This window comes from Exophiala viscosa, assembly GCF_022695815.1.
Source record: "Exophiala viscosa unplaced genomic scaffold EDD37scaffold_3, whole genome shotgun sequence".
Classification (NCBI taxonomy): Eukaryota; Fungi; Ascomycota; class Eurotiomycetes; order Chaetothyriales; family Herpotrichiellaceae; genus Exophiala; species Exophiala viscosa.
In genome coordinates this window covers 1,368,290-1,392,263 of record NW_026944355.1, presented here as the reverse complement: position 1 = coordinate 1,392,263, position 23,974 = coordinate 1,368,290, and the positions used below count along the sequence as shown (strand labels likewise).

The following is a 23,974-nucleotide window of genomic DNA, read 5'->3' as shown; positions in this document are numbered from 1 at the left end:
AAAAGAACCTCGCTCTCGGTCACCTTTGCCCTTCACCCTCTTACGCCTCAAACACGATTCATTTTTGTCATTGTTCATGATGCTGTAAAGGAGTTGAGTCTACACTTTCAATTAACTCAACTGGTCTCAGTTTTTGAAGCCCTCATGAGGTGAATTCGCCTCGCGAAAACAAGTCCTCCTAGCCGAAACCTCTCGCCGAGCGCACAACTCGACGACCTACACCCACCTCCCAAGCTCTCTCATGTCAACGGCGACAATGACCACGACCCTGGGCACCTCGAATGTACGAGGTGGATCATCCGCTCGTCGAGTCAATCCCGGCAGAACCTCCAAGACCATCGGCTCTTCTCTACGCCAAAATTCACTCGTGTCCAACAGTGGCATGCCTCTGACCTCGTCCTCTGCTATCGCAGGATCAAACCACCAGATCATTCCAAGCAACGAGCCTCTTGGCATGTACCCAGCCATCACCCACTTTGCAGATGCGATCGCTGCATTGCCACGAGAGTTTCGCAGACACAACTCGCTGTTAAAAGAGGCGGACGCAAAAGCCTGGGCTCTTGAGGAGTCGCTACAGAATATTCTGCAACGATGTGTGGCGGACACAAGAAATACCAGCTACGATACTATACCTACGCAGAGCCTTGCAGGCGGAGAAGATGCCTTCAACAACAGTGAAGTTCACAGTGTTGCGGGCGCCTCTTTCGACAATGCCTCTCTCGCGTCTGCTCTTTCGGCGGATCCTGCTTCCGCACAGCGCAGACAGCAGTATTACAACTTGAGACAAAACTTGATGTCCATCATGGTGACTATGGACGAGAAGAACCATGTCATCAATACTGCCAACGAAGAAGTGGCGAGGCACATCCGTCGGATGGACAGAATCTGGCCACACATTGCGGACGAACTCTCGGAAGAGGCAAGATTAGGAAGTTTGAAGCATTGGGCATACACAGACATAAATCCGGTCAAGAAGCCCACTGCGCCCACAACAAGGAGAGAGGCTGCTGCCGCAACTCTGGCCGTGATGGGAGAAGGCAACGAAGTTTCACACAGGAGTGAAGCTCGTAGAGAGGCCATCTTGGCTAGGAGACAGCGGACGGGTCAGCATGTGGATTCAGACTTTGACGAGTCGCGATCTGTGGCCCGGAAAGCCAACAGCGGCAATAAAAAGCGTGTTGTTGCTGAGCAAATGCCAGAGCCACCTGGGCTAGGTATTTCGACCGCTGTAGCCGGCAAGAGGAAGAAACCCGAGAAACTTGCAATCGGAGGAATGGGCATGGAGCGATCCATCAGCAGCGCGATGGGAGGGCGCGCAATGTCCAGAGAAAACTCTCAGCAAGAGTCAAAGAAGAGGAAGGCTTCTGCGGCTCCAACGACGGTAGCTCGAAAAAGGTACGCGTTGAACTCTTCTCAAGTCGTGGATGTGCTAATCTCTGTGTGCTCAGGCTCAATGCATCAGCCCTAGACTCTCCCAAACTTGTTTCCTCGCCACTCGCTGGAACTGCGGGCAAAGAAGCGTACAAACGAAGTCCGGCACTCTCGTCTGTTCGCCCGGCGACAGGACGAGGCCGTCAGAATTCTACGCAGAGAATCGAAACGGTTCGAGAACGTCAGTCGTCTATAGCCTCAAGCAGGAATGGCAATAAGCAGGACATCACGGCCAGCACGCCGGAGGTGAACAGTGTAGCTGCGTTGACGGGCAAGACTGCGAACGAAGTCAGGAACACGATGAAAGAGACGAAGACAGATAAAGGAGATCGCTTAATTGAGGATGAGCCTGCGGCCGTGAATGGTGCCAACGGAGACTTGCCATTACGCGGCGCTTTGTTTCTGGAAAGATCCGCAAGCAGGCAAAGCGGCAAAGGCGACCCGGGCTTATTGGAGGATTTGTCGACGACGAAAGCAGCGCCCTCTCCTCGCCTCACGCCTGCCCTGCAAACGCTAGAGTACAAGCACGAGCGCATTGGCAGGGGTCGTGCGTCCAAGACGTCGACACCCATCGTGACCACGTTTGCTGAGGCCGAAGAGTCCGAGGGGGCGTCGACGAATGGACACCATGGCAAACCCAAGCGTCCTGCGCGGCCGCGGGTCATGGACCACGGGTTGCATGACTCATTGTCGCCAAAGGGTCTGCCTATGAAGCGATCGCACAAGAAGAATGGGAGTGTCATTTCCGGGTTTGGGCCTCTACCCGGGGGCCCGCAAGGTCAGGGAGACAGGCGGCCCAAGGACGAGAACCATGAACTAGCTGGAACGCCGGAGCTTATGGGCCCAGGGCGGCCCGGCGACGAAGAGGAGGAAGGTGAAGACGACAATGAGGCCGATGACGAAGAGAGGTACTGTTACTGCCAGGGTGTGAGTTACGGGGAGATGGTGGCTTGTGACAAGGATGATTGTCCTAGGCAGTGGTTCCATCTGGAGTGCATTGGATTGAAGAGCGTTCCGAAGAGCGCGAAGTGGTATTGTGACGAGTGCAAGGAGGTGTTGGCTAGGAAGGGGAAGGTTGGGAATGGGGGTAATGGAAATGGGAGTGCGAGTGTCAGTGGCAATGGGAACGGGAATGGTAATGGCAATGGGAAGTGAACGTTAGATTGCGGCCAGAGGTTGTGGTTCACGGATACAATTATATAACGAGACAGCGTTATGGCACGAAGGGGGTAATAAGTATTCCTTCGTTTCAGTGGCAGGTTGTCTGGCATCACCAAAACCCTGGACTGCGAATCCAGCTTCATTCGTCATGAGATGTCGATATCGGTATCGGGAGGGCTGGAGTACCGATGAGACTGTGAGTCTGGTGCTGTCTCTGCTTCGCAGTCCCGGCTTCGCAGCCTCCCTCCCTCTGCACCTCAGATTCTGCCTTGGTGACAGCGTGGAGAGAGATTGATTTGTCGATTTTGCTTCCTCTTGGAGACCCATATCACACATGTATAGATGGGTCTGAATCCAAAGCCTTCCATCGTGAAGAATGGTCGTCGGAGGCGATTGCTCAATAGGGGCCTCGCCTGGTCCTCCATCGCTTGCTGCTGGCGGGCAGGATGGTAATGAACAAAGTCGACAGTATTCGTCAACCACTGTTTCTCCCTTATGACACTACGCTCTTGACTAGACGGTAGCCGATATGTTTTTAGGCAGAATAGGCCGTGTCGTCCTATGGCCATCTTTCGTGGATGGCAAGACGAAAGACTTACAATTAGGCTTGAGGAGCATGCCCGTCGCTTGCAATGCGCACCTTTCGTGCTGCGGTTGGCGACTTCCTGTGATGAAGCGAAGGTCCCAGATCCGTGGGAACGGCTGTAAGGCTGAGCATAACACGCATTCGTGCGAGGAAAACGAGTCCAAGCACAGATCCGTCGCGTCTCCGAAGTCGTCGACCGCCTTGCTGAGAGAGGTTGACTGGCAGATCAAGAGCCTTCTCAATCGTCGGTTCATCGTAACCTTTGTCTTCACCCTCAACCTCCACATTGATTTCCTTTTCCGGCAAAATTCCAGTGAGTCTGGAGAAATCGTCCAGCCTCGTCAAAGACCTTCCACTTCGACCTTTTGCCCTCATCGTCCAGGAACGAATCAGGAAACTGGGTCCACCCGTGCACCACACCCTTGACCTCTTCCACGATCAGATCCTCACCTCTCCCTTCATCACGGACCTTCTTGATCCAAACCTGACTCTGGTGGTTCAGGGTGTCGAGCTGCGGGAGCACCAGGAATATCTTGGCCTTGGGGTGCAACCCAGTTTTGGACGCTTCATCTTTAGATTTGATGTCCGCCAGTCCGGGACTTGCCCTTGGGAACCCACTCATAGAGACCGGGAGGTACGTTGGCATCAACTCGGCCTCGATTTTCCACCGCTCCACCCAGCTCTTGGGCGCGTTCACGTTCCACCCGGTTGGTTTGGGTCGTTCGTGCGGCAACAACCGCGTGTCGAGGGACGGGTAGAAAAGCAACACGGGAACCCGGTCCTTGAAGTCCCAGGGCACCGGACTCAGCCAATCCGCCTTGGTCGTGGGGTCATTCTTGACGCTCAAAGCCATGTTAAGCGCGAGATTGCCTCCGGAGCTGAATCCAGAAAAGGCGATTCTCTCTTCGTCCAACGTGATCGGTTTCCGACCCTCCTTCTGCAGGTGTCGATGAATTCCTGCCCGGAGCGCCTCGTATGCGGGTTTGCTGGGATCAAGGACCGCGTGCACCGCGTCTTCGGCATCGTGGTGCGCGGCAGGGAACTGGGCGGCGGGACCGAGGCGATAGTCGACGGAGATGACAACACAGTTCAGTGTCCTGCACATCTTGGCGCAAAAGGGCGCCTGTTCCTGACAGGACCCTAGAACGAAGCCGCCACCATGAAAATCGATCAGGACAGGCAATTTGACGTCGTCATCTTCCGGGTCAGGTTGGAGCACTTCCTTGAGATGTGTGCCCTCTGAGGCTAGCTGGTGGTGGTGCGGGTTGCGGTGCGGAGGGACGAAAACATAGACAGGGATTTTGTGCGAGCCTCGCGATGGTATGTCGAACACTACCGGATGTGGTCCATTAGGCGAAGTGAAGTGCAATACAAAATCAGGCACGAGGCGTGGGAGGCTAACGAGTGTTTTTTTCCAAAATACGCCAAAGTTCTGGGTGGACATGGCGGCGCTGTGCAAAACGAAATGCTTGATGCTAGGTGGACATGCCCGTGATGACAATAGGGTGAGATGCTTCGTCGGCTCAGAGAGTGAGCGCAAGAAATCGGAAACAAGCAAAAGAACAGACGGATGCGAATTTCACGAAACTGGACAATTGTTGTTTAACAGGAGTAATAATAAAGTCGCCCGGAGCATTATATAGACATCCACGTGTACGGAACTATACTGTATACTGTATACTCGTACTATGTTGACGTCACATCGAAGGTCTGAGAATAGGGGTGCGCGAAGCCTTGTCAATGTCAAATGAATGGCCACTACCAAACATTGACACATCGAGCCAATTCCAGAAAGGGTGGCACAGTCTGACAAGGCGTACATCGACGATAGAAGTTCGAAGTCAAGCAAGTTTACTTGACAGCAAGACAAAAGCGCTGTACGATGGAGGACTCTCGTGGAAGAAGCATTGTCAATCGTTCACCTTCATCATGTACATTCCGGACTTATCAGTCCCCAGACACACCACACGCATATATACAAACCATCGCGGTCCAAGTGGCCGGGCCACGATGAAGCGCGTTCTTCAATCTGCAATTGCCAGCATGCTGTAAGCTGGACTGCCGAGTATCAATAAGTCCATCACTCAGTCGACATCATTTAAGTCGAACTGACCAGCCAATACCTTGGGTCGCACTTGCAGAAGAAAAGTGCCCATCGATTTCGACAGCACAATGCCATCCTCCAATGCCATCAATACGTGAACCATTGACGCTCAACGCAGCAAGCAAGCCATATTACCGTGGCTCCAATCCAAAGCACAGCTGCCACCGAATGCAAGTCGTTGTGCGGTATGTCGCACCTGTACGTGCCAATCGTAGTTGCACAATTCCATGTCTTAATCATAAACAGTCGTAAGAAACGTCTCTGTCTTGACTCGCTTGCCAAAAGAGACGCGCTCATAATCTCCCCTGCCAATTATCGGGTATATGGCTGAGTGCTTCCTTGTGATAATCCAGAGAGAACGAAATGCATCTATGCATCTGCGCCGCCTTCCACATCCAAATAACTGCCATCGTCATTATTGGCTTCGAAGCCGTCCGCGTCGACAACGATGCGACGTCCAAGGTTGTGTTCGGGCACACCATCGCGAGCAGCTCCATAATCGAGCACCTAGACAAACGTTAGCTCGTGAGACCTGAATGCAGAATTCTCCAACCCACCTCAATATATGTCAGCCCATCCCGTTGTACAGCAGCCACACAGCGTCGTTCATCGAACTTGACTTGCCACACTCCACTAAGATCCGACAGCAGGTCTTTGATACATTCGCCAGTCTTGATATTCCACAACTTCAGGGTGCGGTCCGAGCCGGAGATGACTTTCTGACCATCGTGTTTAAAACAGGTGATGGCACCAGTATGCGCGCTCAATGTTGCCTTGCACTGTCCATTTTCCGGATCCCAAATCCTCAAGGTCGAATCAGCTGCAGCAGAGACAAGCTTATCGCAATGCAGATCCAACAGACCCACGAGGGAAGTATGTCCTTCCAAGGTGTATTTCAGAGAACCTGTGTGGAGATCCCAAATGCGTACCATGTTATCCATGGAACCGCTTATGCAACGATTGCGGGCATGATCCAACACCACACTGTAAACTTTCTGTGTATGGCCCTGAAGTCGGTGGATCGTTTCGCCAGTGGAAATCTTCCAGACACGCACGGTGCAATCGTAACTACCGCTCACCAAGGTGTCGGCATGCGCAGCTATCGCTCTCACAGAGTGCTGATGCCCAGTCAGTGTTCGCACAAAGTAGGGACAGTCATCCACATCTGTCTCATTTTCGGATTGTATGAAGACAGGATCTTCTGGCTTTGGAAGTTTCCACACGCGGAGCGTCGAATCACGTGAGCCGGTAATGATGAGTGGCTGTTTGGGCATCATGATCGGCTTTCCTTCACCAGTCTCGCCAACCTTGACCGGCATGACGATTTGCAAGCACCGTACGGTCGAAGTGTGTCCGCGGAATACTTGAGTCTCGCGCGCCTCTTCGATATTCCACACACGTACAGATCGGTCGGTCGACCCTGAAACGAGCGTATTGCCCTCATATTGCAGAGCCCAAACCCCGCCTTCATGACCGGTCAAGATCGCCCGCAAGACGCCAGTCCTGGTCTGGTAAACATTGATGTTGTTATCATCACTTCCAGTCGAGATTTTGTCAGTATCAAACTGCAGGCAGGTCACCACGTGCGTATCATGAGCACGGAAGGCAAGGTGCTGCGGCTTTGTGTCTTCAAACATCCAGTTTCTTCGGATGAGGTGATGTCTCCGATACAAAGACTTGTACAGGTGAATGCCTTTCAGACTAGGCAAACCGACATCAGGATGGGGCACCGCCAAAACTGCGGCATTGGCAGCATTATAAGGGCCTTCGGCCGTTGACATGTGGCTCATCCAGTCGAAAGTGACGTCAATCGAATCTTCACGTAAAGAAGAATCCTTGTGTTTGACCTGCTTGTTTCGATTCGACAACATGGTGGCCGCCTTGCGCTTTGATCGACGTAGGATGCCGCTAAACCTATTTTGATAAGGTGGTGTTGAGGGGGACGATGCCTGTGCGTTAGCCTCGGTTTCAGATTTGGAGTTTTGCATGTAACTGAGATTCTGCTCGTAGCCACCAGGGCCATGAGGGTCTTGCCATCCCCACCCTTCGGTGATGGCCCGCTGCAGTTCGCCGTCGGGAAGTGTAAAGCCGTCGGCATCAAAGAGTTCTTTCCATGCCTTCTCGTCGCTATTAATCATCTGCCGCCATTTCTTGGATACCTGTGCTGCCCTGCACAAACTCTTGAGATCAAGGTATTTCAAGATGTTGAGGCTCAATTCAGGTGGAAGTATCGTGAGAAAGTCGCATTTCAGGGCTGGATTGACGGCATCTGCTACCACCTGTAGAGTCGGTTTGGGACATCGACGGAGCAATTGGTGCATCACATAGCTCTTCAACTCGTCAGGAATGGCTTCGAAATAGTCGAGCATTGCCGGTATCTCAGTGATAGAGCCACTGGCGAACCGACCAAGCTGGCGTGTCACATTCTGTGATTGCCAATCCATCACCTGTGAGCGACTGGCGCCGTTGGACACCGGCCTTTCCAGAGCGGCCATGGCGGACGCCATATCGTGCTGGGAAGCGATTTCAGCGTTGGACTCAATATCTGCGAAATAGCCAGACTGTTGCATCGTAGCCGCTGCCGTTACAGGCGACAACGATGGACTAGGTAGTGAGCCATCCAATCCGGAAGGGCTCTCAGCAACGTGCAATCGAGCAGGTATGGAAGATAGCGCTCGTCGACTCGTAGGTCTTGCCAAAGAAGGCGGAGGTCGTTCATCGATCGGAGGGGTAGGAACAGCAGTGTCTTGAGAGGTGCCTCGACATACGTTCCGCCCAAGCACTGAATGGTCAACAGTGAGGGCGGAATCTTCTTCCAGATCCGTCAGAGTCTGTTGACTAGGTTTGGGTGTGATAGCCTGAGGGATGGGAAAAGTGGACTGCTGATCCATATTTGGCGAGGGAAGAAGTGTTGTCGTGTTTCTGGTGTCATTGCCGGCATTCTGAGGACTTCGTCGATGTAGCCTGCCCAAAGGCTTCGGCACACTTTCTGGTGTTATTGGGTTTGAGCCCTGCGCTTCCTGAGCCCGGATAACAGATGGTATAAGAGACCGTTCTCGTCCCCCGGCTGATCGGCCAGGCGGACCACGTCTGCTGGCAGCAAAGGTCGCCCGTTGCAGGTCAGCACGGTCTTCATCCTCAGTTATGGATTCTGGCGAGGCTGGTCTGTTCTGACTGCGTCGATGTAAAGATGCCAGGTCTAGTTCGTCATCTGGAGTCTCTGACCACGGCTGCAATGTCTTGACTGTCCGAACTGTCCCGTTTGCACTCCTCAGGGTCCGCCGTTCTTCCTCCAACTTTTCAAGGGTTAGCACATATCTCTCCACATTATACTGCAAGCCTCGTACCTGTTCCAAGGCCAGTGAGGTGTCCTCCGCTTCGCTGAAGATTGTCTGTCTTCCTCCAATCTCGAAATGTATCTTTCTGAGGCTGACAGGTGTTGGGCTGCCAGCAAGAGGGTACTGCTTCAGGTCCAGCTCTTGCATCTGGCGTGGAGGACGCATCAGGAAGGGCGGAAATTTCGTCGTCGTCGTTGTGGTCGTAGTGACGACGGTAGTCTGCGTGGCAGGGGCGAACGATAACTGTCCCAGCAAGGCATTTCTGTCGATGTCGCGGGGATAACCTGACGTCTCTCTGCTGTGCGGTCTCTCGCCATTCACACTCCCAGACGGCCGGCATCGGCGGTGCTCTTGGAAGCCGGCATCCATTAACTCCTCCTCGTCCATTGTCTCCTTAACTACCGGGCTGTCTTGGTCTCGTATCAGACGCGAGCATCTGGTCGGGATGAGGAGAGTGACGGTTCGAGAAGGCGCGTTATGGCAAGGGATCTTTAGATATTGAAGACTCGCTGCATCAACCCGGGGACAGTATATGGATGCAACACAACAATGTGCAGTTTCGTGCAGAAAACGTTCGTGTCGAGTGATCTTTGGCGAGGCGAGGGTTGCGTCGGTTCGTCTTAACTGGAGTCGTAAATTCAAAAGAACCACGAAGTTGGCTCATCTATGAGTCGTGAGGCCTTGCAGAATGTCGAAACACACACGACGAAATCCAGGCAATCTAGCAGCAGGGAGTTGTTGGGCAAAATGACGCTGCTCGAGCAAAAGAGCGATGGGAAGAGTGGTGTTGGGTACGTTCCGTCCGGCGCTGGCACGAACCCGAAGACTGACTGTCTGTCGAGAGGCAAGGCGGGCTGGCCAGACTTGGCGCCCCGAGGCCCGCCAGTGGCAGTCAGGGTCACTAGGCCTGAACACGCTTTCACGCCTCCGCCTTCGCGCAACAACAGATATTTTCCTCCTTTGCCAGCGCGCCCATCGCCACCCGCCGCGTCAAAGCGTTCCAATTTATACCTAAGTTAACACGACCCCCGTACGATGCGTCTATGCTTTTCCTCTGAAACAATATATGAGTGACAGTCTTCCAGTTCGCCTATATCATGTACCTAACAGCGCTGGTTTGGGTCACGTTGAAACACATCTTCTACCCTTTGTTGTCACCTGGGTTGCCCTGTATTGGTACCAGAAGCCAACATTCATCTACCTTACTACGTACCTCAGTACATACCTACAACAGATCATGTGTTGAAACGGTGGCGGCAGTGCGACTACGATACCTCGCTGGGGAGTTTCCTTACTGCAAGGCTACAGGTACGGTGTTTCCAACGTTATGGACGATGCTGGCTGCTGGAAACTCGCTGCTGTGCTCACAGCCTTGCAATTTTGCCTCGCTATACAGGTTTTGGGCTTAGCCAGTCTTGCTATTGTGCGCAGCTGTTACTTTCCCCTCGATCCTCTGTGCTTAATCGTACCTACATTGTGATCGTGCTTGATTTTCGATGGGAGTCCGAACAATATTGGCCTTGGCTGCGATGATATTGACTACCACTTTCGCTCGATGACTTTTGCTTCCGAATTGTTTCGCACCAATCTTGAGGGCCCTGCTTTGATCCATTCGTTGCCCGCTAGCCCCAACAGCTCAGTGTGATGGCAGAGCACTTCCTCAATCAAAGAACAACCAGTCTGGCGTTGGTCCAAATATTCCTCAATGCCTCCCTGGCCTGCATCACTCATACCCGCGAGCTCATCCCTTGGACGTCTCCGTGCTTCCGAACCCGCTACATTGATCAGATCCAGCCAGCAGCCATCACAGAACAGGAGGACCTGTACACAGCTTTTCAGGGGCTCGATCCAAAGGATGCCAATAAGGGTCAGGAGATCAGGATTCTCATTCGTGGTGGCCATCCAAAAGCTGATCAGCTCCTCGATATGCTGGTGGACATTTCAGTGCTTCGAGATGTTGACCTTCTTGACTGACTGTTATTGCAGGAAGATGGGATCTTCGAAGCTCTGCAATACGGTTATCTAGACACGCTTCAAATCTTTGTCACAAAGGCCGGCGAACCTCTTACCGTTCTCGAAACCTACTCTTTCGTCTTCACATACACGCAAGGTCAAGTCAGTAGCATCGAATTGACTCCGACCAAGCGATCCTTGGTGCTTGAAGACTTTCAGAAAAGCTTCAAGGCAGTCATACGTACTCTACTTCGTTCATTGAAAGATCTGCCGCGCCTTCCTGGTTTGTTCTTGAAATATCACCTTCGAGACTTGACTGACTCGTAGTAGCGCGCCGCAGGTTAGGTATGAGCCTTGTTTACAACAATGAGTGCCCGGTAGGCTACCAACCACAAGGATTTGTCGACCAAGGAGACCTTGCAGACATGCATGGTGAGAAAATATGCGACATATTGTGGACAGATAAAGGAGAAGAGGTCGGAAGGCTTGATGCTGGGAAGCATGAAGTCGCTGTCTGCGTCCGCTCTCTCCATCGCGAAGAAGATGCTGCACCAGTCGACCCAGGGGACACGACCATGAGCAAGCAACTACAGGCCATGCAAAAGACATCTTCTCAGCGCAGCAACAATCTCGTCTCCACCTTGCAGGATCCAGTTTCTCGACCAAAACGATGGAACGATATGCCTGCTCCGAAAGCGAAACGACTAAAGATGGCGGGCGCTCAAAAGTTGCAGGTCAGCAGCAAGACGCACTTGCGGAACATGGATGACCTTGAGCGTCATCCCAGACAGAACACAATTCAGAAGGCGAGTCCTTTACCGATTCAGGAATCGGTGCTACCAGAGGAAGAGACACCCATCAGAGGCTATCCAGCTTTGGCTGCTACCGATGCATGCACTCCATGGGATGATTCTGACAACATGGACATGGCGACAGCAAAACCATCACTTCCAGACTCGTCTCCTGTAACACCTAAAGTTCGCCGCAAGATTAGCATCTCCCGAATGCTTATTAATATCGACCGGTCCCCTTCCGTTGCGAGCATGAGCATGGAGGGATCGTGCCGAGTAGAAACTGACATGGGCTACGCCAGCGATTGTACGGCTCCATCGACAGTCGTTGCCGAATGAGGTCAAGTAACTTGATATAGGAGAGCTCGCCGAGAGTCTGAACGCAAGGGTCTGCACGTGTGCTGATCGGTGCCTGGACGACAAAGACGTGCTTAGTAGGATGAAACGAGATACACTCCTTATGAAGTGTCGATCATGAAGAAACCCAGATCGTCACACAGAGGAAGTATAAGAGGTAACCACCTACTCGTAGTAACTTAGTGATATCAGCGTGGTCCTGACTTTACTAGACTCATCATAAACATGCTCCTAACTTTTTCCATCTGACCTCGTTGATCCACTGACAACATTGTCGCCAAGGTGCAATGACGGTCTGCAGTCGTCGCGATCTATCGAGGTGCTCTCTTAGCAGACACCGCTCTCCCGAAGGTCAGGTACCGAAAAGCGTACGATTAGTCTCACATGGTACAAGCCGACTATGCATTGGGCTCTGTGGGGTTCCTTCTTGCAGCAATCCGCAGGGCATTCTTTGTTGGTGATGATCGACGACTCGTAACGAACGGCAAACTCAACACGGCGAACCATCGTTTCTCATGCGGATGCCTAAGGTTGAACTAAGTAAACGGCTCTTGTAAACTCATCTTGCCCAGCTTTGGAGGAATCTATTCTATCCAAGGTCGGGCAGAGATTGGCGGCCTGGCGCCCCGGTAGGCGGCGCTAAAGACCATACTCCCCATAAATTTGGCGCCGCCCCCTGGACCGCTGGATTGAAATCATGCAGGAAAACGGAGAGTCTAGTAAGCCTCAGGTTCATCAATCCTTTGTGCTAGCACTGCTAGCCACTCACCGCTCGCGAAAATGCCTTGGAAGTTAGCGCCAGCCCTCCGGAGGATTGTGGTTGTCAGGTGCCGAAACCCCTGAACTTGGTAGCCGTCTGCAACGGGAGATCCCATGGAGGGGCGTCGTGCTGGGAGTCTGCCACTGGATGGCCAATATACAAGCAAGCCTCGCAATACGAGGTGTACAGGATACGAAGCTGAAAGCGTACCTTTGATGGCTCTAGAGTGGGAGAAAAAGGAAAGCCACCACCGTCCACAATGCAACATGAGAGGTGTCGGCTGATGAATCTCTTTCACCATCCGACAACACCATGGATCGTCGCTAGCTGGGGTTGTTTAGGTCCAGAAAGTCCCCAACTAGCTCTTGGTATCCGTTTTCCCTCTTCAAATCGTCATCATGGGCCAAAGGTGCCGTGGTTCCACCGCCCTATACCTCCAGTCCTGTCTTGGAAGTCCTCAGTGCTCATCAATGTTATAGTAGATATCCGCCCACATCGCTAGAGCACGGAATGTGATTAGGACCTCCTCTGTGCCTTTCAAACCTCTCCTCCCTCTTTTCCCCGTGAACCTCCTTCAGCCAGACTCCCTCGACGTTCACAAGGATATCGACCGCCTTTTGCGTTTGCGACACTACTGTTACAGGTTCAAGGCTGAGGCACTTCAATCGCGCCATCCCCACACAGACCGCCCAAACCTTCCCAGACCAGCAACCAGAGAGCGAACTGCGGGACTTCTGCAGCAGACTCCAAAAAGACGGTGTCGAAACAAACAGGAAATACGACAGGCGATAAGAGATGGTTTGCTGAGTTGGGCAGGACATAGCCTCATCGCCAAACCTGTCTTTCCATGTACACTTAGGAAGGGCTCTCCTCTCCTCATACCAGGCGAGCAAGTCATCATGGGTGGCGGGCAAAGATTTCAGGTTCTGGGCTCATTGAGAAGGGGCAAATCCACTGCACAGAAGCAGGAACGGAAACCGGACGGAAAGGAAAACAAAGCACAACATATACTGGGTCTCAGCGAAGCGGCACTCGACACAGCGCGCGCTCAGAGCATCAGCTCTTCGAATACGGCAGGAGTTCCAGCGTTGTCGCTCTCAGATGCCACGACCGAATTCGGCTCGTCCACGGCCTCTACAGAACGCCCTGAAACGACCCCAGAGCTCAAGCTGAAAGCATCATCTGTGTTGTTGCATGAAGAATTCTGCAATAACGCAGAAACCGGAAACCTCGCTTTCTCACGGCGGCTAACACCCCACGGGTCGTCTTCCACACTGAACTCTCATTACGATGCCCAGACACTGCCCTCGTCCATTTCACAGCAAACATCTGAATCATCCAGGAGAGACTTCGCCCTCCGCAAAGGCTCACCACATGTGATCAATTCCACCACGCCAAATAAAGATTCACAACGGCAAACGCGACTCCTCAAAAAGCCTAAGAAAGCCTCAAAGACGGAGGAGAACAAGCCATCAAAGCTGAGCCTTCGCTCACCTGATTCTCCTGCACGATCTATATTCGGTAACCAGCGATCCACCGCGTTCTCAGAGGTTGGTTGGAAGTCAACACCAGCGCTATCCACACAGGTGTCACTCTCTAAGGATGAACGCCAGCACGAAAACCCCCCTCGATCTAGCCATGCGATGACCTCCACCACCAATAGCCCTCATAAGCCCACAACATCCGCAAAGCGGATAAAGTCCCAAGCTGACACATCTCACATTAAAGTCAATGTTCGACGGCCCAAGGTCGGAGTAAAACATTGGTTCGACGGATTCGAGTGCGATAGCAGCGAAGACGAGGCCATCGACGAGCCTGAACTAGATGAAAGTTTTGTCACTGGAATGGAGGCTGCTTTCGAGAACGGCAAGATAGGGCTGCTGTCAAAGGCATGTGATGCTGACGAAACCTATACCCCAAAAGGCTTGAATGGAGACTCTGAGCGAGATCTTCCCAAGGTGTCGCGTCCGGCTTCCAAAAAGCCAATGCTGGCACCCGATGCTATTCCACCACGTGTTTCGACATTAAATGCCAAATCTTCCAAATCGACGCTCTCACAACCGAACCCGCAGCATCTTTCTACAACTTCGACGAAAGCCAAGGCCAATTCTCTGGCTGCGAATGACTTACACCATACGAGTGTCCTTGACCTTTCATCTTCGGATGACGATGAACCCGACCAACCTGAAGCAGAAACAAGTCAGGAGACTTTGCCTCAGCTGCGAGATAGCATCGCGGTCGAGTCTCTGATCGACTCGGACATCGTCATTGGAACGGCGAAAACTGTCGACACGAAACAAAATGCATCCATACAAGCCACTCCGAGTTTGAAACGCGTCCGCCACAATCACCCTAGAACAGCTCCGAGACCGTCCATCGAACGTCCTCATGAGAGAGGACCTCATGACCGGGCCACGTATCTTAGCGATCAGTCGTCAGAGACAACCCCAGAAGAAGCTGATCTGCTTACATCATTTCCTCCAACCCCTACGGACATGCCGTCATCAGCACGTACCTCGATTCTAGGCTCCCGCTTCTCGGACAACCTAAGCATAGAGAGCACGAGGCTAGTCAGCGTCACCAAACACGAAGAATCGTTGTTGACGGCAATGAGACTGAGGAAGGCATTGAATCAAGTCAACGGAAGCAGGATTGACCCACGGATGCAAGCACTCAGAGGCTCGGGGAAGGATCCCACAAAACAAACACGGCAACCACAAGAGTCGTGCGTCGTGCCCAAAGAGGCAATGCACCCGCGAACGCGCAGTCCAGACATGAGGGGACATATTTACGCGGACGTTGTGTCGGACGGATCTTCTATCACAACATTTCAGACCAACAGATCAATCGAACAGAGCACCAGCTTTTCTTTCGCAAGTTTTCGATCTGACAGTTCAGTGGCTCTTGAAGACAGCCTCTTTCTTAAGGTCTCACCGAACCTTCTGGCGACCGCAAATGGTACCAGTCGCCTAAGCCGGGCAACATTTCTCTCCACGTCAACAGACAATTCGAGGGAGGCATCGCGCACCCGGCGAGAAAAGAATTATAGGAGGACGCTTGAGAAGCTGTCCTCCGTACCGGATCGGGACGACATTTCTTCACAAGACTTCATTGATTGGCCATATCACGGGTGGGAGGCCAGGACGGCGCTCACAGCGGCCCATTGATCATCATCAATTTGTATTTGTTCCTTTTGTTCACCGATTGACCGGCTCCTGGAGTGAGAGAGCCGAGAACAGGCCGGCACGTTTCCTGACTGTACTATAATATATTTTTCTTCATACTGATGAGTGACGACGAGGAGGTTGGATTCCAGTGACTGGATCGGTTGATGCACGATAGTGGTTTGTGGGACTGGGGCCCAATGACTGACTAATGACCGGTGCTAGACCTCGATGTCAGTGCATCTCTTACAGGTCTTTGCTGGATTTGATGACGATGCTGGCTTATTACATAGTAATTATACGCAACGTCCCCAGTAGGTTGGGTACTCCGAAATCGTGGAAGTCGACACCCTTCTTTGCCGTAAGCACATTTATGTTCCAATCTTCTTTGGCACTCGTCGTCATGGCCTGCAGGATGATTTGGGTAGACAAGTTGCGGGTACAAACTCCTTTGGGAGTTCCCAGCGCCCGAGGCGGCAAATCCAGCGCCCACAGTTAGTTTTAAGTAGGTATGGTGTGTTGGGTCATGACGCAGGCAGGTATTGAATCGGACAAGTTCTCCCAGAAAAATGCCTTGAACGGAGATGCTTTTTGGAACAACACCCAATGGACGCGCCAGGCACAAAGTCCACCCTTCGCCAATCGTTTCCTGTATTTTGTGTTCGTTATTCGAGAATCAGTCATTCATTCACTCGTCGTTCCGCGGTGTCGGGTGACCTTTTGATCATTTCTACACTACTGCTATCCTTGTTTTATGGTTCAACGTGTCGAAGGACACCTGCAGCTGGCAACTCCTCACACAAAGAACTGTCCACTCCTTAGGTCGACCGCCCTGTGTTTTGTAGCGACCAAGCGCACTCTGCCTGGCGCAGAGCGAGCCTCCAAGAAATTCGACGACAAGATCCTTTCCAAGTCCGCGGTCGATATTTTAGGTTACATACAGTGTTTTCACCGCCGACATGGGATTAGACCGCATGGGCGGTTCGCCCAGGATCTTGGGAGCGTCGTTACGGAGTATTTGTTTGAGCACTGTAAGCAGCTAAGATTTTACGAGTTTCTGAGTAGCACTGACAATGATCGCAGTTGACTGTTCAGTTTTCTGCATTCATATTGGTACGCTATGACCGCGACATGATCTCTCAAAATGCTCCAGACTAACCCTCAGCTCAGCTGCTCCATTATTCTCGGGTTATGCCCACCCCGGACGGACACCGCTACCTTCCCTCGACCGCCGTTTTCCTGGTCGAAGTTCTCAAACTGGTAGTATGCCTCACGATCGCCCTCTACGAAATCTCCCTATCCTTACCGCAATCTACGACCGCGACGGTCCTGCTGGGCGCGTTGAGCAACGCCATCTTTGGAGGCGATTCATGGAAGATTGCGATTCCGGCATGCCTTTGGACATTGGCAAACAGCCTGCAATACGTTGCGATATCCAACCTTGATGCGGCGACGTTCCATGTGACATACCAATTCAAAATCCTCGTGACGGCGGTCCTGAGTGTTCTGATCCTGCGAAGGTCGATTTCGGTTAGACAATGGATCTCCCTCGTCTTCCTCATGGTAGGAGTCGTGATCGTTTCATGGCCGCACGAAGCCTCGCCAGCACTCGCGTCAAGCCATCATGCACGAATCTACGTGTCGAGGTCTACTAATCCCTTGCGAGAACACTTCAAATTGAGTGGAGCTGGTTCTCGCCTTGCGAAAAGATCAGCCACCTACGAAGGCATTGAAGAGGACGAATTGGCTCTGGACACACCTGGCATGGATGCTTCGGCAGGACTTCTCGCGGTAGTTGGTGTCTGCGTCGCCTCCGGTCTTGCTGGCGTCTACTTTGAGAAGGTCATTAAGGAGTCTCCCAAAGCTACGTCCATGTGGATTCGTAATGTCCAGCTGTCGATCTATTCACTTTTCCCGGCGTTCTTCGTTGGGATTATCTTCCTGGACGGCGAGACAGTGGCCAAGTATGGCTTCTTTGCAGGTTACAATTCAGTTGTTGTCGCGTCCATCCTCGTGCAAACAGTCGGCGCTGTTGTTGCAGCTTTTGCAATCTATTATGCGGACAACATCTCCAAGAACTTTGCCTTGAGTATAAGCATGGTACTCAGCAGCTTGGCGAGCTTTGTATTCTTTGACTACACTTTGACTGCTCATGTACTTGGCCCCTCCCTGTGCCCCTGAGAGTTCTGCTAATGTTTTTATAGTTTCTCCTTGGTGCGTCCATTGTGCTTGCCAGCACGTTCCTGTACAACGCCGAAGCATCTCGGGTACAAAGAGCGCCAGCAATCAGGATATACAGTGACGAGAAGTCGTCCCTCGACACTGTGGCAGACATGCATGACATGTCAATACAAATCCCCAAGACTCCATTGAGTCATGAACATACCGCACTGGCGACATCACGGCCCGGGTCACCCAATCACAAGAAGCGGAAGAATGAATCGATGGGTTATTTTATGAAAAATGACGATTGAAATGATATGAATGTCAGGACGATGGGTCTACGATTGGAAAAGCAAAGCACTCTGGATACACTACACGTGCTCGGGAAGCAGAATGCTTATGATGGATGTAATAATACTCAGCAGGCTTTCCACAGATTTGTACTAGGTCATCGCTGGAGTACAAGACACGAGAATGTATCAATAGGTGAGAGATGGTCACGTGCTGCAGTGGTATGTCCTTCGCACCTTCCTCTGAAGACTTATGCATCTCGCCCACCTGCATCCCCCATCTCGGCCTGGATGACAATACTTCTTTTCTGCTTGACAACCTTCTGTGCTACACTGGTCGGCATCCACACTTGCACAGCCTGTCCATCCTGGCAGCCCACATACTGCGTCATGGATCCCACCAAACGCATTCTCCCCAATTTCAGATCTGATTCTATAGCTGGTTCGGGCACAATGCCTCCGATCCAGCGGCCGGAACTCAGATCACGGACCTCTTATACTGCCGCTGAGCGGTACTTCTCTCAGACTCTTCCGCAAGCACGCTCAGCACGAACCCTGCTCAATCAGCCATTCCGTGATGAAGCCGACAATGATCTAGACGAGTTCGGTGAGACTTGCTACCACGACCTGCCGTGTCCGCTCTCACATCTAAGCAGACAGACGGCTCCTTGCAGAGGGTACACAAACCTACAGCTTCCATCCTTCTCAAGTCTCCGCACGAACGGCTCTATCAAAACCGCCACAAACACCAGTCATGAGCAACACAGACGCCTCGGCAACATCATCATTCGGTAAGCTTCTACAATCAAGAGTGATAGCATCTTACAGGTGTTGAAGGTGGCCGGCGTAACACTCTGACACTACAACCTCCTACCTCCTCACCAGGTCAGCCGATGACAAGCCCTACCACACACGTCCTCGGTAACCGCCAGAAAAGCAAGAACAACCCACCAAGAGGCTTGAATCTCCTACTGGAGCAACCTTATACAAGCCACGAACAGAGATCAAAGGTTGACCACCCAGAACACCGTCCACTTTCGACTAATATGTCTGGTCACCCCTTGCCCATTGTACAAGGGATACAGCTGGTGCCCTCTACAGCACTACCTGACCAGCTTCGCTCGGTCTTCAAGTTTGAGATATTCAATGCGGTTCAGTCCAAGTGCTTTGCTCACGCTTTCAAAACCGATGACAATCTTGTTGTCTCTGCCCCGACAGGGAGCGGCAAGACGGTCATTATGGAACTCGCAATATGTAGAATCATGGGCGAATCGCGTGGCACTGACTTCAAAGTGGTCTACCAAGCGCCTACAAAATCGCTATGCTCTGAAAGATTTGCGGACTGGCAAACGAAGTTTGGTGCTCTCAATTTGCAGTGTGCTGAACTCACTGGTGACACCGAGCAGAAAGATTTGCGGAACGTTCAAAGTGCCAACATCATCATAACAACACCGGAGAAGTGGGACAGTGTCACTCGAAAGTGGAAAGATCACGCAAAGCTCATACAACTTGTCAAGCTCTTCCTTGTGGATGAAGTGCACATTCTGAAAGAGTGGCGAGGTGCAACGTTGGAAGCAGTTGTGTCACGGATGAAGTCCGTCGCATCTAGTGTTAGATTCGTAGCGTTGTCTGCTACGGTACCAAATTCAGAAGACATCGCTGCCTGGTTGGGAAGAAATTCCACTTCCCCCCATTTACCAGCCATCAGGGAGGTTTTTGGGGAGACCTTCCGACCAGTCGAACTTAAGAAACATGTCTACGGGTTTGAGGCAAGAGGCAATGACTTTGTGTTCGACTCGACGTTGACGCAGCGGCTGCCCGAGATCATTTCACAACATGGACGTGGCAAGCCTGTGATGATTTTCTGTTCAACTCGGAAATCATCCATCGCCACCGCGAAGGCGCTGGCAGAAACATGGTCAAAATCGAACCCAGCACATCGTCTCTGGAAGGGCCCGAGCCGACCGGTGTCTTTGACGTGCTCGGAGTTGAGAGTCACATCTCTTGCCGGGGTGGGTTTCCATCATGCCGGTGTAGATCCGGTCGATCGACGAGCCGTTGAGCAAGCATTTCTTCATGGACAAATAAATGTCATCTGCAGCACTTCTACGCTGGCCGTTGGCGTCAATCTACCATGTTATTTGGTGATCCTGAAAGGAACTACCGCATGGACAGCCAATGGCTTCCAGGAATACGCCGACTTGGAAGTCATGCAAATGCTTGGGAGAGCAGGGCGGCCTCAATTTGAGACGTCTGCATGTGCAGTCATCCTCACGAGGAAAGAAAAGGTGACTCGCTACCAAAAGATGGTGACAGGAGAAGAAGTCTTGGAAAGTTGTCTGCATCAAAACTTGATTGAGCATCTCAATGCTGAAATCGGCCTGGGTACGGTATACGACCTGCTCACAGCAAAGCAATGGCTTGGGAGTACCTTTTTGTCTGTGCGCCTGAGGCAGAACCCTGCTCACTATCAACTCAAAGAGGTGGTTGATACTCCTGGTGATGACGACCTCCTGGATCAGCTATGCCGAAAGGATGTAGCATTACTTACCGAAGCGGGCCTTGTCAACAAGGAACCTCGCTTGACGCTGACGGAGTTCGGAGACGCCATGGCACGATACTATGTCAATTTCGACACCATGAAATCTTTCGTCGGGTTACCTCCTAGAGCCAAGATGTCAGAAATTGTATTTCTACCTTTCTTCTACAGGCAACAGAAGCTGACTGGTCTTCTAGTTGACGGTGCTAGCTGGGGCGAAAGAGTTCCGAGAGGTGCGATTGCTGGCGAGCGAAAAGTCCTTCTACAGGGAGATCAACAAAGCCCCTGAAATAAAGTTCCCCATCAAAGTCGATATTGCCCTTCAGGAGCACAAGATTTTACTGCTCATTCAAGCAAAATTGGGCAATGTCGCAATTCCCGATGCTGAGAACTACAGAAAGCATCATCAACAGCACCGTCTTGATAAAGTCACAGTCTTCATTCATGCGAGCCGTTTGATACGATGCATAATTGACTGTCAGATCTATCGGAAGGACGCCGTCTCGGTCAGAAATGCTCTTGAGCTAAGCCGGAGTCTTGCGGCCCATGTATGGGACAACACTGCAAGCCAACTGAGGCAAGTTGAAGGGCTCGGTGAGGTTGCAGTTCGGAAGCTTGCATCAGCCTCAATCAACAGCATTGACACACTCATCAATACCGAAGCTTCTCGAATTGAACTGATACTGGGGAAGAATCCACCGTATGGTCAGACTCTGCTGAAGAAACTCGAAAGCTTCCCTGACTTGCGGGTGTCAATCAAGGAGACCGGCAGAAAATTGAAGAGTGGCCATGGAGCAACAATCAACGTCGTTGCGCAAGTCGGCTTCCTCAATAACACTGCGCCACTGGTCTACAATCGTAGGATGATCTACGTCTGTTTCATCGCAGAGACGTCTGATGGTGAATTGGTCGACTTCCGGAGATGCAATGCAAAAACGCTGCAGCGAGGCGAAGAGTTTTTCCTCTCTGTGCAGCTTACAAAACCCACTAATCACATAAAGTGCTATGTGATGTGTGATGAGGTTGCAGGAACATGCAAGTATGCTGAGTTATACTTGATCAATATTCCCAGTTCGGTGTATCCCAGGCAACCGGATGTACAGGTTACTCACAAGGCTGTTTCCTTAGAGAATGGCAGGAACCCGCCACCCGTTCCATCGCAAAATGACGAGGAATTCGACGACGGCGGGATTGATGACCAAGATCTCCTGTTCATTGATGCAAAGGATTCCAAGATTGGGGTGATCGAGGATATCGATGACATACTTGACCGCGGAGCCGAGACGAAGCACCGCAAGACTTCGGATGGATGTGCGAGGGTCAGGGTCCAAGCAAAGTATGAGCCGGACGATGACACCGATGTGTCAACCTATAAAGAACCAATGCGACTCCCCAACGGACGGTGGACATGCCAGCACGATTGCAACGAGCGGAACAAGAGTTGCAAGCACAAGTGTTGCAAGGAGGGGGTTGTCAGACCCAAACGCCGTCCGAAGGAAGAACCGAAGATCAGGCATGGAGACAAAGCACAAACCAAGATTACCAGCTTGTCAAGCACCAAGCAAAAGAGCGACTCGTCAACCCAGGAGGCTTTGCAAGCAGGTATGGCGGACGACCTCGCCGAGAAGCGCAATCATGGCATAAGAAGGGTCCGGAAGGCCTCGACTAGTCATCCTGCAGCCAAGAGGCCGAAAACGTCGACAGCTCAGGATCCAATGGACCTTGACCCGGAACTCAGCCTCGAGGGGGCCAAGTCTGGAGCAGAGACGAGACTCCCTGCGAGGGAAGATGAAGATCCGAGCCTGGACAACAAGAAGAAGTTCAAAAAGTCTACTGGAAATCTTGACGACCCTCTCTTCCACTTCTCGGACGACTCGATGGACGACTGTGACTGTGATAAGGTCCCGCCAGGCATCAGCACGCACGCGGAGGGTGTAGGTTTTGACGTACCGGAGCCCACTGACGCAAAGTTATGTCCGATAGACGATATACCGGATGGTTTCCTGATGTCTCAAGTCGACTTCGGCGGATTCGAACCACCACTTGAGCACGTTGCTCTGTCAGATGTCCAGATGTCTGGTGAAAGCTTGTTCATCACAGGCAACACGTCCAGTCCAATCAAAGACCACTCTCATGAAGAGCCAGCTCTCGAAGCAGAGGAGGCTTTCCTCGAAACTTTGGTAGACTTCAGCGAATGTTTGACGGAAGAGGTTGAGACCAACGGATCGATCACTCAGACTGCTGCCGCGATGGACAGCAGTGAGACCTCTCCCGCGGTCACTACTCCGGAAGACTCAACATGGCAAGATGACAGTGGTCCCGCTGGAGAGCTCGTGTCTAGCGTATCCCTAGACGAAACCGAAGAAGAGAGACGGAAACGGTTGTACGAAGAAGACCAGAAGAAGAAGTGGGAAGGCATTGATCAATGGCTGTATGATGAGTTTCACGACTATGTTGAGATCATCTAAGATGACCAAGAGCTCGGCTGATGGAAGACGATGAGATGTGGTTGCGAGGAGGTCACTCAAGCTGGACCAGTCAGCTGTTATGGGTAGAAAAGAATGGGAGACGAGCTCGCATAAGAGTGCTCGCAGTCAGTTCTAGAGAAGATGATTTGATATGGTGAATGCGCTTCTACAACGAGTCGCACTTCGCCTTTGCGGTCATTCTATATTTTGTGTCAGATCAACTGTGCATCGTGGTGACTTGCAGTGAAGCCGCAGTGGCAGAAAGCATCAGATATCTGGGAACACCCTCCCATAGCAATGATGATGAAAGCAGGTTTGGTGTCGAGACAATGTCAAGTGGCGACTTAGTACATGGAAAACTTCGAGGAGATATGGACTTTTTGAGATGCCGAAACAATCCCGGCTCCACGGCCAGGTTATGTAATATGTACGGCCAGGGGTCGGGTAACTTCCTTATCCGGCGGAGTGCATATCCGGGCGGCACCAACGTCACCGGGAATAGTTGAAGAAAGCGCTTTCAAGCCTTCAAACCCTGAAGATCTGGTCGCTGTTTGTCATGAACCAGAAGATATCGTGTACGAGATGATAACGAGCCTCCAAGGAAACGAATGCACACGGTCTGTCACGTCCAAAGTAGCCACAAAACGGGCTGGCCTGTAGGAGATTGGCTTTGTACTATGCTCGCTTCTCTCGCTTGTCTCGAATCTCGCCTTATCATGTTGTCCCGGGGTTTGCTTCCTCTGCGCAGCACCTCAAGCCACGAGCGAAATTGCCCTCAATATGGCGATTGCTCCGTGACAAATGCATGTGTCACAAATCAAGCCTATGCAGGCAGATCGAAGACGTTGTTATGTGGATCCGAGATGCGA

General features: G+C 51.9%; 5 protein-coding genes across 5 annotated transcripts; 3 read left to right on the top strand and 2 right to left on the bottom strand.

Moving 5' to 3' along the window:
* Nucleotides 1-256: 256 nt before the first annotated feature.
* Nucleotides 257-2,586, top strand: EDD37DRAFT_607665 (uncharacterized protein; the record flags this gene model as incomplete). Its single annotated transcript, XM_062814985.1, has 2 exons — nt 257-1,395; nt 1,449-2,586. 2 exons carry the CDS (start codon nt 257-259, stop codon nt 2,584-2,586), a joined length of 2,277 nt encoding a protein of 758 aa, XP_062671970.1.
* Nucleotides 2,587-3,190: 604 nt separating this feature from the next.
* Nucleotides 3,191-4,794, bottom strand: EDD37DRAFT_330158 (alpha/beta hydrolase fold-domain-containing protein). Its single transcript, XM_062811555.1, has one exon. The coding sequence runs from the start codon at nt 4,620-4,622 to the stop codon at nt 3,453-3,455; it is 1,170 nt and encodes a 389-aa protein (XP_062671969.1). The 5' UTR covers nt 4,623-4,794; the 3' UTR covers nt 3,191-3,452.
* A 724-nt stretch (nt 4,795-5,518) lies between these two features.
* EDD37DRAFT_330115 (F-box and WD-40 domain-containing protein CDC4) lies at nt 5,519-9,199 on the bottom strand. The gene is made up of 3 exons (XM_062811554.1): nt 8,630-9,199; nt 5,840-8,578; nt 5,519-5,789 (listed from the first exon to the last, which is right to left on the bottom strand). Exons 1-3 carry the CDS (start codon nt 9,005-9,007, stop codon nt 5,652-5,654), a joined length of 3,255 nt encoding a protein of 1,084 aa, XP_062671968.1. The 5' UTR covers nt 9,008-9,199; the 3' UTR covers nt 5,519-5,651.
* Nucleotides 9,200-13,081: 3,882 nt separating this feature from the next.
* On the top strand, nt 13,082-15,813 carry EDD37DRAFT_330059 (uncharacterized protein). The gene has a single exon (XM_062811553.1). It carries the CDS (start codon nt 13,381-13,383, stop codon nt 15,646-15,648), a length of 2,268 nt encoding a protein of 755 aa, XP_062671967.1. The 5' UTR covers nt 13,082-13,380; the 3' UTR covers nt 15,649-15,813.
* A 401-nt stretch (nt 15,814-16,214) lies between these two features.
* Nucleotides 16,215-23,456, top strand: EDD37DRAFT_693060 (nucleotide-sugar transporter-domain-containing protein). The gene is made up of 9 exons (XM_062820055.1): nt 16,215-16,676; nt 16,729-16,758; nt 16,816-17,799; nt 17,850-18,055; nt 18,137-18,320; nt 18,348-18,705; nt 18,755-18,889; nt 18,936-20,785; nt 20,835-23,456. Exons 1-9 carry the CDS (start codon nt 16,605-16,607, stop codon nt 23,103-23,105), a joined length of 6,090 nt encoding a protein of 2,029 aa, XP_062671966.1. The 5' UTR covers nt 16,215-16,604; the 3' UTR covers nt 23,106-23,456.
* Nucleotides 23,457-23,974: the final 518 nt, after the last annotated feature.